Source organism: Grus americana, chromosome Z (genome assembly GCF_028858705.1).
Source record: "Grus americana isolate bGruAme1 chromosome Z, bGruAme1.mat, whole genome shotgun sequence".
NCBI classification, from domain to species: domain Eukaryota; kingdom Metazoa; phylum Chordata; class Aves; order Gruiformes; family Gruidae; genus Grus; species Grus americana.
Genome location: NC_072891.1, coordinates 14,857,798 through 14,876,273, shown reverse-complemented (window position 1 = coordinate 14,876,273; position 18,476 = coordinate 14,857,798). Strand labels below are relative to the sequence as shown.

General features: G+C 48.5%; 1 protein-coding gene across 1 annotated transcript; it reads left to right on the top strand.

Annotated features, from left to right (window-relative positions):
• Window positions 1-90: 90 nt before the first annotated feature.
• Window positions 91-18,214, top strand: GDNF (glial cell derived neurotrophic factor). Its single transcript, XM_054809875.1, has 3 exons — window positions 91-1,220; window positions 2,540-2,737; window positions 17,667-18,214. Exons 2-3 carry the CDS (start codon window positions 2,566-2,568, stop codon window positions 18,149-18,151), a joined length of 657 nt encoding a protein of 218 aa, XP_054665850.1. The 5' UTR covers window positions 91-1,220; window positions 2,540-2,565; the 3' UTR covers window positions 18,152-18,214.
• Window positions 18,215-18,476: the final 262 nt, after the last annotated feature.

Sequence of the window (18,476 nt, the reverse complement as noted above, 5' to 3'; positions counted from 1 at the left end):
GCGCTGGGGAGGGACACGGTGTTGGGTTACCCCGGCCCGGCCCCGCCGCCGCCGCCGTCGTCGCCGCCGCGGGGCCAGCGGGTGCCGCGGGGCTGCGCCGGCGGCCGCGCAGCCCACGGTATGTCGGGCCGGTGACTTCAGCCGGGAGATATTTGGAGGCTCCGCGGGGTCCGGTGCGGGGGGCCAGCGTGTGTTTGGGTCTGAAAGCGAATCAGCGGAGGGCGCGTCACTGCCAAAGGGCCCTATAAATCCATCTGCGGCGCCGAGTCGCCCTGGCAAAGCCCCCGCGTCCGCGCGTCCGGCTCCGCGCTCCCCTCCGCCCGCGGGTGCGGCGCCCCCCGCGCCTCGCCCAGCCCCGCGCCCCCGCCCGCCCAGCCCCGCCGGCGCCCGGGGAGCCGGGCGCGCCCAGGCCCAGCCGGGGCAGCCGGAGCGGGCGCTCCCCGGCACTGGCCCGGCCTCCCGCCGCTCCCGCTACGCTCCCCGCTTGGATCTAAGCTTTCGCCGCGACGGGACCCCCCGATCTGGAGGAGGAAGCCTCGCTGCTACTGCTGCTGCTGCTACCGGCTCTACAAATCCCAGCGCCGGCCTCTGATTTTCCCAGCAGGCTGAGGAGGGTGGTTTGATTTAAAAAAAAAAAAAAAATTTCCCTCCCCTCCTCAGCTGGGGTGGGTTTTTTTCTGTGGGTTTTTTTGTTTTTTGGTTTTTTTTTTTCCTTCCCGCCGTTGTGTGCGTGTCCGAGCGGTGCGCGGCTCCCCGCGGTGCTGGACCAGCTGGCGTTACAGGAGCCCTGATGTCTTCATCTGACTCCCCGCAGTTGTTGATGGAGCGTCTTTCTCAGATTTCCAGGCAGGGTCCCAAGAGCAGCACCCAGAGCCAGCTCCCGCTGCCAGGCGGCGCTCCCCGCGGCTCGGGCCGCTCCCGCCGCTGCTGAGCGCGGCTCCGGGGCCGGAGCGGGCAGAGACCCCCGCGGCGCCGCTCCTGCCGCGGCCACAGCACCTGCGGCGGCGGCGGGGGAGGCCGCCGGGGCTTGTGCCGGCGGTTCCCCTCTGCCTCCACCCAGACTTGCGACCTTGCTCCCCCTCATCCATACGTGTCCCCCTCCTCCGCGCAAAGAGGTTCCCGGCGGTCGGACCTCGACCTGGCCCACATGCATCGCCCGTCCGGCCGCTCGGCTCCCCGGCGTTGATGTCCGTCTCGGGTCCGACGAGACCAGCTCAGAGGTGAGGGCGAGGCGGGGGTCGCGGCGGGGCGGGCGGGGCGGGGCTGGCACCCTGGGTGGGCACCCTCCCCGGGGACACAGGGCCGCCGCGCAGCCCCCCGGACCCGGCGAGGTGTGAAGGCAGCGGCCGGCGGGGAAAGCGCGCGGCGGGCGCCGGCGGGCCCCGAGCGGCAGCCGCGCCCCGAGCCCCGCCGCGGGTCCCCCCGGGCCGGACAGTGCTCTGTGCCTCCATCCGGGCCGGGGCGAACCGGGCTGGGGGCAGCTGTCATCCCCGGGCGGCGGTCATCGGGTGTGTGCCGTGGCTGGCTGCGGGCGGAGCGACCGGAGAGCGAGGAGGAGAGAAGAAAAAGGGAAAGGGAAGGGAAAGAAGAGAGCTGGAACGGGGAAGGAGAAGGGAAAAGAAAGGAATGGGAAAATAAAAGGAAAAGTAGAGGAGGAGAAGGAGACGAGGAGAGGGAAATGAAGAGAAAGGGGGGGAACAAGAAACAGGGAAGCAAGAAAAGGGGAGGGGAAAGGAGAGGAAAATGAAAGGAAAGAGAGATAAAAACACAGAGGAAAGGGAAAATGAAAAGAGAAAGCAAAAAGGGAAGGAAAAAGGAAATACTGAAACAAGGGGAAAGGCAAGAAGAAAAGGAAAGGGGAAAGGAAGGGGAAAAGGAAGAGGATAGGGAAAGGAAAGGTGACTTGAAGAGGAAAGGAAACAGGAAGGAGAAAAGGAGAGGAAAATGAAAGGAAAAGGAAAGAGAGGACTGGGAAGGGGACAGGAAAGGGGAAAGAGAGAAAAAAAGATGAAAGAGGAACGAGAAAAAGGGAAAAGGAGAGGGGAGAGAAAGGAGAAGAGAAGGAAAGGAAAAGGAAGGTGCCTGTAGCACAATAGATGTGCGCAGCCCCAAACCCCAGATCAGCCCGGTCCACCCTGGCCCAGCCCAGGGACAGGTGCCCTGGCACTGCCTGGGTGCTGGAGGAGGACAAGAGCAAGGTGACCTGCCTGCCAGCAGGGACACCATCACACCCACAGGCTCCTGGGACCTGCCTGCCCACATCCCCCAAAGTAGCTCAATTGGGCATGGAGGGGCTGGAGGCCATCCTACGCCTCCCTCTCCCGCACCTCTTGCTGGAGAAGGCCCACCTCCCTCGTTCTGGGAAGTGATAGGGGTGGGAGGCTGAGCTGGGCACAGGTTGTTTCCCCCTACTCTGTCCCCAGGCCGGACCAGGCTGATCTGGGGTGCAAGGACGCCCAGCTTTGTCTGAGGGTGGGGAGGGGGCAGGACTGGGGCAATGCAGCAGCTGGGTGCTAACCCTGCCTCTCCTCTCTGCCAGGGGCCTGTGTTGGAAGGAGATCTAAGATGAAGTTATGGGATGTTGTGGCTGTCTGCGTGGTGCTGCTCAACACGGTCTCCACCTTGCCCCTGCCCACCGGTAAGACGCCTCCCAAGGGGCCCCCTTCAGTGGTAGAGGGGCCTGAAGACGATCTCTCCCCCATCAGCCTGCTGCCTCCCTATGCTGTGCACAGTGACTGTAAGAAACATTCCCCTTTGTAGCCACTGCTGTCTGTCTTGCTAAACCTGCTCCTTTTTGCTCAGGCATCAGGGTGAGGAAAGGACCTCCCCCACTTTCTGCTCCCACTTCTCCCCCAGGCAGGGTCACTGGCTCTGGTCTGGCTCCAGCAGCTCCAAACCAAGCCATCCTCCAAAGCTTGGGGCTGGCAGTTGCAGTGGCAGTGCCCCCCTTTCCCCACCCCACTTCCACCCCTACCTTCCTGGCAGTTGTAAGATCCCTTTGGTTGAAAAACCTGGAGACATGGGATAGTTAGTTGTATGCAGAGGAGCTGAGAGGAGGACCGGGTACATACACCTTGCAGTGCAGGCACTGAAACTCCTTCCCCACCACTTCAGCCTCCTCTCCCTGCTCAGACCTGCCAATGCAATTATTCACTGTCTGTAGTGGGCACAAGTCCTGATGGAGATTGGGCTCCGTGGTGGCAGGCACTCCGCATCCTGGAGTGCTGCTGAGTTTCATTAAATCCTCCTTGGATCCTGATCCCAAAATTAGTGTGTCCACATGGAAATTTACAGAGGAGTAGCAGTGGCAGGGTTAGGAACTTGATGCAGAGCAAGCCACATGAACCAGCTCACAGTAAGACAGCTTACAGTCCAAATGACAGATAATAATAATGCCTTGCTAATAATAGGTCTCCTACAATAGCAGATACAGGATTTTCACAGTGGTATGTGAGTGTTACGCTAACTCTGGTGGCTTTTTAAAGTGAGACTTAATATGACTCAGTAAGAAGTGGCAAAATGCTCCCATGAATTGTGGAGATGTTCACTTAGCAAAGGCACAGATGCATCTTGGAGCTTGCTCCCTTTGCCCTTGTTCAGCCTTCTCTGCTTAGCTCATTGCAGGATGCAAACGGTGTCCAGTAATTAGGATTCATTTTTATCTCCTTATCTGGAGGCATGTCCTTTCCTCCTGCCTGCCGTAGCTCCAACCATGGGCAGCCCCGCTCTGGTTTCTCCAGGAGCAGCCAGGCTAACGCAGTGTGGAGGCACCGAGCAGGGAATTGTGTGCCATGACTCCACTTTCGTCCCCTCCCCAACACCCATCTTCTCTTCCGCACACACATCTATGTCCTTCTCCATTTATTCTTCTCTCTTTCCTTTTCTTGCCTGTGTTTTCCCCCTGCTGGAATCTTGCCTAACCTGCCGCCTCCGCGCATCCCAGCCTGGGCTTCTGCTGCTCACAGATCGGCAGCCCCTGATGTCCTTTCACCCCCTCCATGCAGGGAGGTCAGCCAAAAGTGCTTCCTCCCAGGGCTGTGGGGCCATCACATGCAGCCATCTTCTCCACGGTGAGCTGCGTGGCGGGACGGGTACTGTCCTACAAAAGGCAGTGATCAGCTTTTCAGGCCACTGTGCTGGTCACCTCTGCACAGGCTTGCTGCAGCACCAGGGGGAAGAAGATCATTAGGGGGAAAGCAGCACCAGTCAGTTTGTAGCCCTGGTAGAAGCTGCAGGGTGGGAGAGCATTAGTGCTCCATCTTTCCAGGGTGATAGTATTCATATGATGCCAGCTTTTATCTTGAAACTTACTTCTGGGAGTATGTTTCCTGGTGAGCTGGTTTCTCTGCAGCAGCTCAAGGGGACAAGCAGCAGTAGCAGTCTTGTCTGTTCCTAGTGTCCAGAACTTCTCATTGTTGCCTCTTTTTTTCCTGTGGATTGGGTAAACGAGAAGTGGGAAGAGAGACAACCTGTGTTTCACCTGAGCTATGGTAGCATCAATAGACAGCCTCTTCCAGATATCTCTGTTTCCAAGGTACAGTCATAGGTTTTGCCAAGCAGAGTTGGGTCACAGGTTGTTGCCCAGGAGAGTCATTTGAGAGAGGACTGATAGTTTGGTCTTGATCTCTTAATCCTGCGGATCACAAATAGATGGGCCTGGCTGCAAGAGGAAAGTAAGCAGTGCTGTTCTTCACAGCAGAAATTGGGGAAACCCCAGGAAGTTCCTGTGGTCTTTGCATGGCAGTGGTTTATGCACCACTCATGCCCGAAAGTCAGAAACTCTTCTCTCCACTACATTGCCAAGTCGGATGAGTCAGGGGAGACCAGCAGAAAGGCAGCTGCAAGAGAGCAGTGAAATACTTTGATCCACTTTTATGCCATTTTTAGTTGATTTAAAAATTTGTGGTGTCTGAAAAGCAATCTGCAAACACAGAGCACTCAAGGCTGATTACATCTGGGCAGGGCACACCTCTGCCTTCCCACCGCAGCAGCACTTCGTTCGAATCACCACCATCAGTATCTTTGACAGACTTGTTTCTCTCCGCTTACCATTTGGTGGCACGTACCCTTCAATACATAAAAGACGTATAACGATGTACACAAGAGAAGTCATGTCTATACCACGTAGACTCCCCTCTCCTCTTCAAGATTTCTTTTACAAGCAGAAGGCAGTGTGCCACGAGCATGCAGGCGTGCTTGCAGCTCTCCAGTTCATCTGCTGGTGGACCTGCCATGTATTAATATCTCTGTGGATACTATTGGTCAGCTGCTTCACCGAGGGCCTTTGCAGGAGGCAGCTCACACAGTGGTGGGAGTGCCGTCGTTGGCTCCATTGGCTCATCTGCGTAGGGCGGTGTGTGGGTGCTGAGCAGGACTGGGTGCTGAGTGCATTCCAAAAAGAGGTGCACTGCTCTCCCCTAAAGCGATCCCTGTGCAGGCTGGGTGGGGAGTAGCAGTTGCACTCCAAGGTGTGGGTTGCTCTTACTCCAGAGAGGTCGGGTCTCCCATATATCGCTTACGGCAGGGGTTACTAGGGTTGTGAGATCAGGTCCTGCTCCTAAGGGCAGTCCCAGCACCTTGCTGGAGTACAGATCTGTTTTCCCAGGCCCTTGACACCTTTTTGTGTTCTCACTTGATGGGATTGCGTTCTCTACAAACTGCTCTGAGGTCACCTGATGTTACCCCATCCCTTTCAGACTGGCTCAAAACCTTCCTTTGTTCCAGCCTACAGGCAAGGTCCTAACCTCCTGGGCTGATCAGGTGTAATGTGCTGACCTTTGCTGTTCGGGGCAGTAATTAGAGATGGCAGAGGGTGTTGGCAATTGCAGTCTTCTACATTTTTTAGTGGACTGGAGGCTGGAGTGAGAGTAGCCTCCATAAATGCAGTGCATTTGAGATGAATCCAGTGTTCATAGGTGTTTTAGGCATCATTGTTCATGGGATAGCTTATTTGACACAAAGAAGAGCAGCTGTAGAGGTTCTAAGGTTAGAAAACCCTTTCTTTCTTTCCCTCATGCTACAGTCCACTGGGGGAAGGACACAATTAGCTTAAATAGCAACTGTGAACAGAACAAATATAAACAAAATTATTATAAACTAAATACTAAGTCAGCAGGTTCAGAAGCATGACAGTGCAGAGGGAGCCAGCCGCTTGGTTTGACTTATACGCAGTTCCCAGCGAATACATTTTGTAACTGCTTGCTGCTGTATGGCCATAATCAACATATATGTGAGGACTGGAGTATCCCAGGATCTAAGATGATGTATAGTCTCTTGATTGAGTGAGCATCTTTAATAAGAACTAGTGGTAAGCTGTAGAATCGAAAAATCTCACCACGGGCTTTTTGCTCCTAATAGGAGGAAAAGGTGTTTTTTTGCATCGTAACGTTTGAGTTACTCTACAGCCACTGGATGGTCATTTGTTGTTGGAGCTCCTTTGGTATGTTTGTTAGGCTATAACACACCATGGTATGTGTGCATTATACCTCTGTTAAAAATTCTTCATACTCTTGCTAAGGGCTATTTAATGTTAGGTTACTGCATTTAGCTCAAACATTATCAACTCCTATGGAAATTATCTAGAATAAACAGTGATATTGTAGGGCTCTTTAAGGCAAAACCAGTATTCAATTATACTTCCAGCTGAATGCATTTCCTTCCCTACAATATTTATTAGGCACATTCAGTGTTACGAACCCAAACACCCTGTTCCTGTCCAGGCTTTCCTGCTCAACACTCCTATGGCATGGTATATGTGCTTTAGTCTAAGATGCCCAGAAGCCACAGGGTAACCTGCCCATGCACAGTAAATCCAATGCATTGGAGAGGTATCTGCCACACCAAGCAGGTGCCACACTGCATCATTTGATCTGTGTGTATGCAGTACAGCCGGTGCATCCAGCCAGTGTCAGACTGAGTGTGCCTTGTGTCCCTGGGCCAGCATGTATATAGTGAAGTTCATTTGCGTGGGCATGCCCAGGTTACCTAAGCTTTTAGAAATCTCAGGCATTCAAGTTTGCCCATTCATGGGCAAAATTCTAGAAAAAGAAAGAGCAGAACACATGTGGTTTAATCCGGATGCATGTAGCTCTAGAAGCTGATTTCTTCTCAGTCTCAGGTATAAATACTGAATATACTCCTATGAAGGGTATTCGGTGATTTAAGGAGGAAAGGATTGAAATGAAGGGAATACGGGTTTATTCTCATTTTAAGAGTTATCCTTTGTTTAAAGTTTTATATCTTAGCTGCTTTTCAATTTAGGGACTTCAGAAATTTCCCAGTGGAAGTGAGGATGCTTTTAGATGTTTTGCAGGTGTGAGTTACTAGATGACCTACCTGAACATCTAGTATTTCTTGGTCACCTTTCATAAGCCTCTTCAATACATTTTAGAAATCCTCATGTTCAGGGTCTACAGATGACAAGCTGCAAAACCCTTCTTGAAAGGCTGAAGAAACCAGCTGTGTAGTGACTACTGATGAATTGACGGGGGAGGCATTATTTGTCCACTGGAGGAGGATCCTCAGATTGATAGGTTGTAATGTCTTTGTAAATTATACTGTTCCTGATTAGGGCTGCATAAAATAGGTTTAAAATATTTAAAGTTACAGAGGCTGAGAGAAGCCAGTGGGGTCATCTAGTCCCACCCCCCACAACTGCAGATGATCAGGAATGGACATCTAGTGCAAATACGCAGTCTTCATCCCCCATGCACACTATCAAGCAACTGCAACTTAAAACTTGTAGTACATAGGCCAAACCCCGCATAACTGCACTTGGTGTGGATTCTCATACTTCTGAGGTAATAAATAAATGACAAGTAATAAATGAGGAATACTAAATATTGCAGTATAACCACATTCAGGATCATCAGACATCTAAATAGGCCACTGCCACATTAGTGCTGGTAGAGTGGTTGACACTGCAGAATGGTCATTTTTGACAAAACCAGCTGTAGTTTCTGATCAAGTAATATTTGGTAAAGGGAATTAAAGGAAAGATTTCCATGATTCTTGGAAATCCAGTCCTGATTACAAAGAGAAGAAAGAAAACAGAATCAAAAAGATTTAAGACAGGTACAAACGAAGCTTTAAGACACAAAATATACATTAGAGTATGTCTGTTTTTAAGATCAAGGTCAGAAAATTAATTATGTGAGGCATTTCAAATTTCAGCATTCTTTTTAAGGAATAAAACCACATTGTATGACTTAACAGGTATTTAGGCTGCTATCTGTTTCGATACTTGGTACAGCACTTAAACTGCAACCTGCAGGTACATTTCTTTGAAGTCAGTGGGACTGAAATCAAAATACTTGTTTTCCTGTGTCAGGTCCAGGCAGTGTTACAGCAGTATGCCAGAATTTCTCAGGTGGCCATGTTTTTAGAGGCAAGCTGGTTGTATCCCCTTTAACTTACAAGCTACATACAAACATCTGGACTACCTCTGCTCCCATCCGAAGCATGTTAAGATTTCTTTGGCAAAACCAGCTATTACTCAGGAAATCTCTGACAGGGAGGTGTGGATCCAGCGTAGTGGCTGGAAAGGAGCTTGCTCTTCTGAGCACATGCCAGCACTGTCTGGCAGGCCGCGGTCCACACATCCCAACATGAGACCTTCTGCAGCAGTGCACGTAGCACCTGCCCTAGAGCCAGGGACTGATTAGCATAATAATAACAACATTTTCCAAACTGCAATATTAAAACTTTTTGTATCGTTCCTATTGCAAATACATTGAAATGCAGGTAGTGAAAGGCAACAATGGAAAAACACGTATTATTTATTGGTCAGATCAAAATCCTATTGCAGCAGAGATTACCACAGGACTGGCATCAGCCATGGTTTTGCCCGGATGGCTCTGCAGTACTGCCCCCAGAGAAAAGACTGGGATAGGGTCCCTTCCTGCTGCTTTGCTGCCTGTGCTTGTGCTTGGGAGCACCCCTGAAACCCGATGGGAGATGCAGTGTAAGAGCACAGGCAGCTTGGAAACAGTTGCTGTTACTTATTTAGCAATGCTGTTCCCATTCAGTGAGCTGGCACTAAAGTGGGGCTGGTTGACCAATGTGCGGTTTTACTGATGTCATGCAAGGGCTGGGCTGGATCACTTCTGCACCAGGGATGCTGAAGAGAATTTCTTTTTATTACCAACAGTATTTCCTCCATTAAAGTCTCAGTGCCGTGCCTGTTAGATGGCTGCATGAGTTCTTGCTACAGTGGTCACAGGTTTCGGGTCCCACTCATACATACTCATTTGAGCCTCTTGCAGGGTTGGGACAGAACCAAATACTAAGCCTAAACCCAAGTTTTACTGGGAAGCTGGATATTTACTCAGCACGGTATGGATTTGGAGGGTTACAAGGCCTTCGTGAGGAGACAACAGGCAGGTATGTGCCTTGCCCAGGTTTGGCGCTCGCTCCATCACTGGCTTCAAGCAGGGCACTGCCACTTGTTCTTTTTCCCTTTTTACACTCTTTATGCCATAACTTCTTCAGATGCAGAGACTGCTTCATGGGTGCTCGAGTACCCACACAGCCCTGTACAATTGGGCTGCTGCAGGAGCTGTCACAAAACCTCAAGAGGGACCGCTGAAAAGCTGTCTGCTCCTCAGTGCCTCAGAGCTGTTTTTTCAAAGCTCTGAATCAGAGGCAAGACCACATCCTCCTGCTGCTCCTTTGCTGCTTGACTGCCAGATGAGACACTCCATTGCCCACCCCAGAGAGGCCAGAGGAGGGGCCCAGCCCCCGGTGCCAGCCCAAAATTGGGCAGGATCGTGTGAACAGCCTGGATGAAGAACAAGAAACTCTTGTGGACAGGTCAGCTCGCAAGGCAGCTTCCTTTACTTCACCCAGTTTATCTGGCCTTGCTGTTTCCCCCTGCTCTCAGGGAGTTCCCCCAGCTGGCAGCAATGATCATGGTCCTGTTGTTTCTCCCCTTTCTTCTCCTGGTGGGAACCAGCATTGCATACGTGCGAGAAAGCAGGCAAAGGATGCGAGGGGAGGCACTGACAAGCATGGCAGTGTGAAAATACAAAGCGCTCTGCAGATCTGCCTTTATGACCAACACATGGGAAGCGGCAAGGTTAGCTAGTGAGCTACAAACACAAAACTTGGCTGCTTCATTGGGAGCAGGCGCACCAGGAAGGTTATCCCTTTGCCTTTTTCCAGTGCCACCTTATCGTACCTGGCTGGCATGAGTGGCCCCGGAGTCATCCTCCAGGTTACTTAGCACTTTACCTTGATGAGAGACAAGTGACACCGGTGAGAAACTCCATTTCTAAGGGTTCTCTGAGTCAGAGGAGAGGACGCAGCATGTCCTGGGAGCTGGTGAGGCAGGGAGTGAGGTAGTGAACCAGAACGGTATTAAACATTTAAAGATGAGCTGACCCTGGTGTGTTCGATGCTCTATTTCCTAATGGACACAACCAGCTGGTTTCCATTTCACTCTTAGCCCCACAGATTTTCATGCAAGGCATGAAAGCAAAGTCATGCCTCAGAGAGGTGATATTTTAATTGTTTACATCCTGAAAGCCTTTCAGCATAACTATTTTTAACACCTGCCTTTGCTTTGCCTGCATGGTAGGCTTTGTTTTTCATGAAAAATATTTCATTTTCAATAAAATAAATGGTTTATCTTGACACAGTTGATGCTTTTTTACTTTGCAAAGCAGAATAATCATCACATTAGTAATTTTGATCTCACTAAGGTCACACGTCCACAAACGGGTTACTGCGAGGGTCTCCTAAAGTACATCTTTGTGGTGTGAGATGGAGGGATTCTGTTTTGAACAGAGCATGTCCACTGTAATAAATTTGTGAAAACACTACTGCAAAGCAAGCTAAATACAAAAATAATTAATGAATAAATGGTATACCAGAGTAATCTTCATAAGCCACAAAAAAATGAGGATAATTTGTTGCAGTCACAGTTAGAGGCACATTAATTGTCTATTTCCCACTAGCAAATGATCTAAGAAGAAACATCTTTGTGAGTATAACTTTGGAGGAAACTTAAAAAATAACTAGGAAAGAAAGGAAATTAAAATATTTTAGTTATGAAGGGCCCAGATTAAATTACCAGAACTGTTTTTGAAAAAGGGCCTTTTGATCCTAACACAGATCTGGATCTGAATTTTCTAAATAATGCTTACCATTATAATGAGCTGGATTAACCCCCTCGAACTTTGAAATTGTACTTAAAACTAGAGGCTGAGTGCTGCTGTTTGAACTTCTCTAATTAAGAGACAGCTGTGCTTAAGTGAAATATCCTGGTAATTTTATTAAATGTTTGGCCTGAACTTTTGATGTAGCAGCTATACACTGCCACAAAGGCATGCATGAAATCTACAACGTACAACAAAAATCTAATTATATCATTTTTAGTATACCTTATGTGACTTCTATTACATCACTTTAACTCAGCATATCAAAGTGCCAAATGACGCTGCAGTGATGTGATTACATTTTCCTGAGATCAGTATGGAAAACTGTTCTATAAAATACAAGTTTCAAATAACTTAAACTGTCAAGTTTGATGAGATTAAAAAAAAGAAAAAGAAAACCCACTTATATAAATTGTTATTTTGCAATTAATAGAATTTAAGCTTCTCTTGTAAACCATAATAGACAGCATGGTCAGAAGAGACCATAGTTAGCCTTTTAAATCTGTAACCAGGCACCAAAATAAGTAACTGGATTTTTTTTTTTTTTCTCAAAAGCTGAAGATCCATCTGTTCCCACTGAATTCAATTTGTGGTCAGGTACAAAGTGAGGGTTTCTTGCTCTGCCATGCTGGGTTACTGCCACTGTGGGGGAATATTTGGCTTTAAAATAAATCTGTTGCTAGTGAAATCAAAGGAATTGTTGATTTGTGATCACATTTGAACAGACAGAAATAAATTGTTCATTTTTCCTTAATGGAGACTGTTTTCTTGAGAATGTGATGAGTTTGGCTTGGATATTCATTTAGACCTATATTATATAGAAGTCTATCTGAACAGTGTATAATTTATTCTTCTAACAAGCACAGGCATCAGATCCCGGTCCTGCTGGCACGTGGTGTCTCGAATTAATTGGAAATGCAAAGGCAGGCTCTGGGGGGTTTGCAGCAGGGAAGATGCCCAGAGGAAAGCACATTTCCCTGCGTGCCCAAAGCAGAGCTCTGGGGCGGCTTTCTGCAGAGGCCAGTGGGGACCACCACGGGTGTTTGGCTGCAGGATCCTGCACCTGTACACGCTGCCAGCTCACAGCAGTGCCCAGGGGACAGGGACTGTGCTCGGGGATGGGCAGGTCAGAGCTTCGGGTTCCAGAGGACAACGGTGAGGCGAGAATTTCAGTTTGCATTCAAGAGGGACATTCCTAACCGAAGAGGCTGATTCAAAACTATGATCTGAGTGAGATCTAAAGGTTCAGAAAGCAAGGAAACAGCTTGCAAACAGCAAGCAGAAGATGAAAATATTCTTGGGGTTTTTTTTAATTAGTATTTTAAATGAGTCTCATTTCTTCATTTTTTGTCTGACTCCTGGAGTTCTGGATGTGTGGTGTTCACCAGATCTGACCCCAGCCTGGTTAGTCTTCTAGATTCCCACGTGCACCAGCCCTATGATGTTTCATTCTTTCTTTTTTTTTTTTTGCTTTTTTATTCATTTCTGGTCATGTGAGAAACTCCTGGCAGATCAAGAGCCCTGGTTCAGCTGGACTTGGGAGACAGAGAAGGTGCCCAGAGGCAGACTGGCACATGGGCTGCCGTCCACACCCCCCACTCTTATACTACACCACTGGAAAGCAGATCGATGCTCTGGTTGCCACCAGAGGAAGAGGCTCTGCCTGTTCCTGCCTGGGTAGTCAGGTCCTTGGCAGGGCACTGAAAGAGGGAGCGTGAAAGGGAGCTGCCGGAGAGCAAAATGAGCAGGAGTAGGACACATGCTGGCCGCAGCTTCCCCGGCACCACTGCTTGCCCCATGTTTCTGCCGGCGAGGTGCTAGGCAGAGGCAACACAAAACCGCATGCATGTGGCCACATGCAGACTGCCTTCAAGGCATTTCCCACGGGAGTTGGTCAGAAAGAAAGCTTTCAGAAATGTGACATAAAACCTAAATGAAGCTTCATGGCTTTGTGCTGGTCTTGTGAGTGTTCATGGCACCACAGTCTAAGTGGTGGGGCTCAGCCCATCACACTTCCCTTAATGGGACCTGTGAGCCTTTTTCCCAGGCTATGAACAAGATACACAGAGACCCCATGTTCCTCGAGGGAGGATTTTACATTTCCAGGACATACGATCCTCTCCTTCGGGAAGCACCTGCTTTGAGGTGTATCACATGTGTGAGCCAACTTTCCCTAACCTATATTGAGCACATGCTGTTGTGGGCTACCCTATCCTGTCCTATCCTGTCCCATCCCGTGCCATCCCATCCCATCCTGTCCTATCCTACGTGGCTTTGGATTTTTAAATTCTAATTCCTTTACACCCTGAAGCCTGGGACTAGGGACTACTTCTCAGCGATCTTCACTGCTTTTATTGCCGTACTATCTGAGCATTTTCTGCTGGCACTTTGTACAGTGTGACAGGCATCTGTCATGTTTGTTCTCTCAGCTTTTCCACCAGAATGCAAGTGTTGTCAGTAAACTAGTTTGTTTTGAAAAAATATGTGTGTGTATAATTAGATGTATTTGTGTGTATGTACACATACACACGCATGCAAACTGTGTATGTTGCAGGAAGGGGTAAAAATACTTTTCTCCCAGGGCTGTGAAATCCCCATGGAAAGCTCTGTCTGCTGCACAGTCAAGTCACTGCAGTCCGTGCAATATCAGAGAAGCAAAGCTGCCAGGCTGTTGACCTTTGTTCTGAGACTATAAATGGCACGTGCTGGCTGTGTTGCAGAGAGGTCTTGGCATCCCTGGAGCACATCTACCAAGTGCCCATCAGGATGGGGTGGTCCTGCTGTCAGTCTTCTCCACCTCCCCTTCTGTCCATTAGCCTTTTACAGTCTTTAGTCCTTGGTCAGTGGTTATTGCTTATTCACGTATGATGTCTGGTGGTAACTTCCTCAGCACTTACCTCTAGTGCCTTGTGTCAACCCGTCATGCCTGGTGTTAATGCTGGCATTTCCACTTGGTTGCCCAGGCTCCTACTTCAGCAGTTTTTTATGGCATTTTGTTTCAGGCCCTCGGGCTTCACACCCATACTTATTGGACAGCTGTATATCCCTGCTGAGTCATGACTGGCACCCTGGCATAGGCTGCTAAGTCAACTCTCACTTCACTCCTGGCTGTCAAGGTTTCCTTCAAACCCCTGCGAGCCACTCCTAGTCACTCTTTGTAGTCACACTGATGGCTGTGCTTCATTAAGCAACAGAAAATTAGCATTAAGCCACACCCAGTCAGTATGAGCCCTGTTGGTTGGGTCCATGGTTCAGTGGTTGCTGGGTCCAGCTGCAGTTGACGTAGTACTGAGAGCACAGGCCCATGCCACCGAGTGAGTGTTGAAACTTGGCTTTGTGGGATTGTCTAATAATTCAGAGTGGTACCAGCCAGAGACTGGCTGATTGCGGAGGATTGGAGGTGTTCCTCGAATAGTGCTAAATTATGAAAGCAAACTTGGCAGTCCAGTTGGAAGCTGCCAAAAAGAGCATCATTGATCATGACTAGTTTGGGACTCCACAGGTAGAGGGTGTTGTTGCTTACAGCAACTTGCAAGGACTCACTGAGTAGCCCAGTGATGCACCTGCCATTGTGTTAATGTTGTGTACTCACATGGCCACATAACAGCATGTGTGGTTGTAGGTGGGCAGACACGGACCAGGGTCCATAGGTCCAGCACATTTTCTTGAGGAGGGCTCTGTGTCCACTTACACCCTTCGCTGCACTGGGAGCGTACCAGGCTTGGGTAAGTATGAGGCTGAAGGCTGCAGACAAGAATCTCCATGTATAGTTTGGGTTTCCCTGTAACAATCTCCCGTGCCTTCCTGATGGTTGACAATTGCATTAATTTCATTAAACCCTAGTTAAACCCTTCCCTGACAGTTGTATTTCACTTTCCACAGCCAACATCTCATTGCACCATACTGTTGCCACAAGGTTGGGCCAGGAGTATGTGACAGAGGTGTGGACTGAGGTAGTCACAGTAGTATGAGAGGGATAATTTGAAGGTGAGAGGGAAGAATGGCACAGCTAGAGCCATCTCCTCAGGGCCACATCCTTCCCTTATTGGGTTATAAGCTAATAAACCGAGTTTCTGTGCAAGAAACTTAGAAACCATCCAGTCCCACAGCAGCAAGTGCCTCCTGCCAAATCCCTCTCCACCTGTATCTGTGCCAGGGCCAAGCTTGCACTTCAGCAATGGGGGCTGTGCTAGCTCCACGTGGGTCATCTTGCTTGACTGAGTCTAGCAAAGTACCTACACCTTCTTGCTTTTAAGGAATGTAGCCCACTCATCACCATGACCTGGACCTTGCTCAGTAGGGCAGTATTTGTACGGTGCAGGCAGACCAGCCTGTCCTGCAACAGAGCTGCGTGGTGCATCCAATGGACACATCTATCCAAGCTACCCCACTCCAGTAGGTATAGCTCATAGTAGGTAGTTTGGTACCTGCTACAGAGGTAATGACAAAGTGCAAGAAGGGTGCACTTACCATTGGTGTCACAGGAATATGGGGCTTGGTGCAGGGTCCTGCCTTGCTCAGGTCCCATATAGCTGTATAAATAGCAGCCATCGCTCCTTCATGTCTTTTGATGGTTACTGGTCTGCAGGATTGTTACCTCTAGCATGGATATCTGTAAAACAAGGTGTAATTCACTTCTACCAGTCCCAAACTCTACAGTTTATAGGATCCCACTTCCATGTGCCACCCTCATTTGGTGAAGGTACAAGATTGCCTGCCTTCATTACTCTTTTAGTCTCTTAATTTCTTCATTACTATTTTTCTGGAGCCATCCATGAAAAACCGTATACTTCTGATCCACCACTGTTTTGTTACAGCGGGGGGTCCTCTAGGATGTAGTGCTTTAGGGAGAGGTCAGTGTTCCTCCTTATGTGCAGATGCACTGTGTTTCAGCAGGTTTTTGCACTAACAGAGTTAAGATCCTGCCCCCATCTCTTCTGTATTTGGTGCTTCTATTGAGCATATGAAGTTGCACCTTCGCTAGGTAATGGGAGGCAGCCTCATGTCTTCCTCTCTTCTGTTTACAAAGTCCATGCCACTACATGTGGGCTGGGTACATGCACTGCCTGATCTCCATCAGGGCTCCTGTCTGTTACAGGGCTTGTTCGGGAAATGTGGGGCTGAGCCTTTGCCTAAGGAGTCGTTCCTATCTCAGCACCTGACCAGGTGAGCCTTCGTGGCTCAGTGGAGGTACCAGCCGCTGGCCAGGTGCACTGCATTGGGTATCTCCTTTCCCAGTGTTTGCAATTCCTGGGATATTTGTAGGGGTCCTTCTGGAGGTGGAGCTCACATACACACATGTCCGGGTGCGTGACCCTGGTCTGTTACGTGGGTCGGCATTAGGAGTTGAGTACAGAAAGATGCATCCTCTTCGGCTGTACTGCAAAGGAAGTCGATTTTTGGCACAATGTGTGAGGAAAAAAAAATTTCAATACTGTAATGTATTTTGTGTGTTTAAGAGAGAATCATTAGTAATACAACATAAGGGCACCTAGACACAGGGTCCTGACAGTCTGAACCTCCATGAAATCACTGTATTCAATAAAGCAGAACACATTGAGGGATTTAGTCCATGGGAAGTTTAAAGATTTCAAAATGTGATTTTTTTTCCAAATCACGCTGAAAAACTGAAATCTGAAAACATTTCAGAATATGTTCAATTTCACCCTCCTTGAAGAGATTAATTCTGCTAGTATCAAAACATTTCATTGACTTCAACATTTAATTTATCTGAATAATTTATCACTGGTAGAGTATATATTAAGTGAAAAATGAAATAGGTATTTTAACTTAATAAAAAGAAAATGCATTAATAACCTTTCCCTTGAAAATTAACATAATGCTTCTATTCTGACCTATTTCTACTCAGTCTAATCAGCATCTTGTGATATAAAACACTTCCATGAGAATTTTTTCAAAAGCTCTGATAATAATTATCCCCTAGAAACAGTAAGAAAGCAGGCATTCAGCCAGGAATAATAGCTCAGCCTGATACCCCAGGAAATTCCTTGTTCTGTCCTGCCCAAAAACCTTACTGATAGGTGGCTTTGGCAATACTAACCTGTGCTGGTGTGAAAAGACAACAATTAACAATTATAATCACAAAATTGCTTTAAAGAAACCTCGTCCTTTTGCTGCTTTGCTGGGAAGAGCCTGTATAACCTCTCTACAGTAGCTTCATCCACCCGTTAACTAATATGCGTATCATGACATGCTTTTCCTTCCCTTGATTTGACAGAGCTCGTTCAATATTGAAAGATGTCCTGGAGTGCTACCAAGCATCAGCAGACACCTACAGAGATATATACATATCTCATTTATTTTTCCCCAAATGAGTTTCCATGATGATCTAAACCATTCCAAATCCTGTCTGATTTCTGAGGGTCCTGGGCACGTGCTGTGAAGTGATGGGCAGAGCAGCTTGCATGTGTCTAACATTTTTGAGCCATGAATGGACAAGCTTAATGACAACTGATGTGTGACAAAGCCTTTTCTCTCTTTCCCAAACAGCTAATATGCCAGAGGATTATCCAGATCAGTTTGATGAGGTAGTGGACTTTATTCAAGCCACCATTAAAAGACTGAGGAGGTCGCCGGATAAACAGACTCCAATTTTTTCTAGGCGGGAGAGAAACCGGCAAAACGCAGCCACAAACATAGAGAATTCCAGCAGAAAGGGAAGGAGGAATCAAAAGGGCAGGAATCGGGGATGTGTCTTAACAGAAATACATTTAAATGTGACTGACTTGGATTTGGGATATGAAACCAAAGAAGAGCTAATTTTCCGGTATTGCAGTGGATCTTGTGATGCAGTCGAGACCACCTATGACAAAATTTTAAAAAACTTAACCAGAAAGAAAAAACTAGTCCCTGACAAAGTGAGGCAAGCTTGTTGCAGACCCACAGCCTTTGACGATGACCTGTCCTTTTTGGATGATAATTTGGTTTACCACATACTGAAAAAACATTCCGCAAAAAGGTGTGGATGCGTCTGATGGCTGCATGCCAGAGGCGACGCCAGTTTTGCATTCCTGCTATGATGCAATGAGAGGGACCAAGGTTCCTGGGGAAGCGTCTGCTCAAAGAAGAGAAAAGAGGACCAACAATGCAGAACGAGGGGTTGTGAGAGCCCGGGGCGGGGGAGCACGAGGCAGCATAGGAGGATGGAAGCTTTTGACATCCTACGGGAAAGTAAATCAAAGCTCAGGTGGAGATGCCAACAGCTGGATGGCGTGCATGCTCCCTTTCCCGTTTGACACAGTCCACTGTCCGTGAGACTCAGATCCATGAGGAATGTGCTTAAAAACACAACGCTGCTGT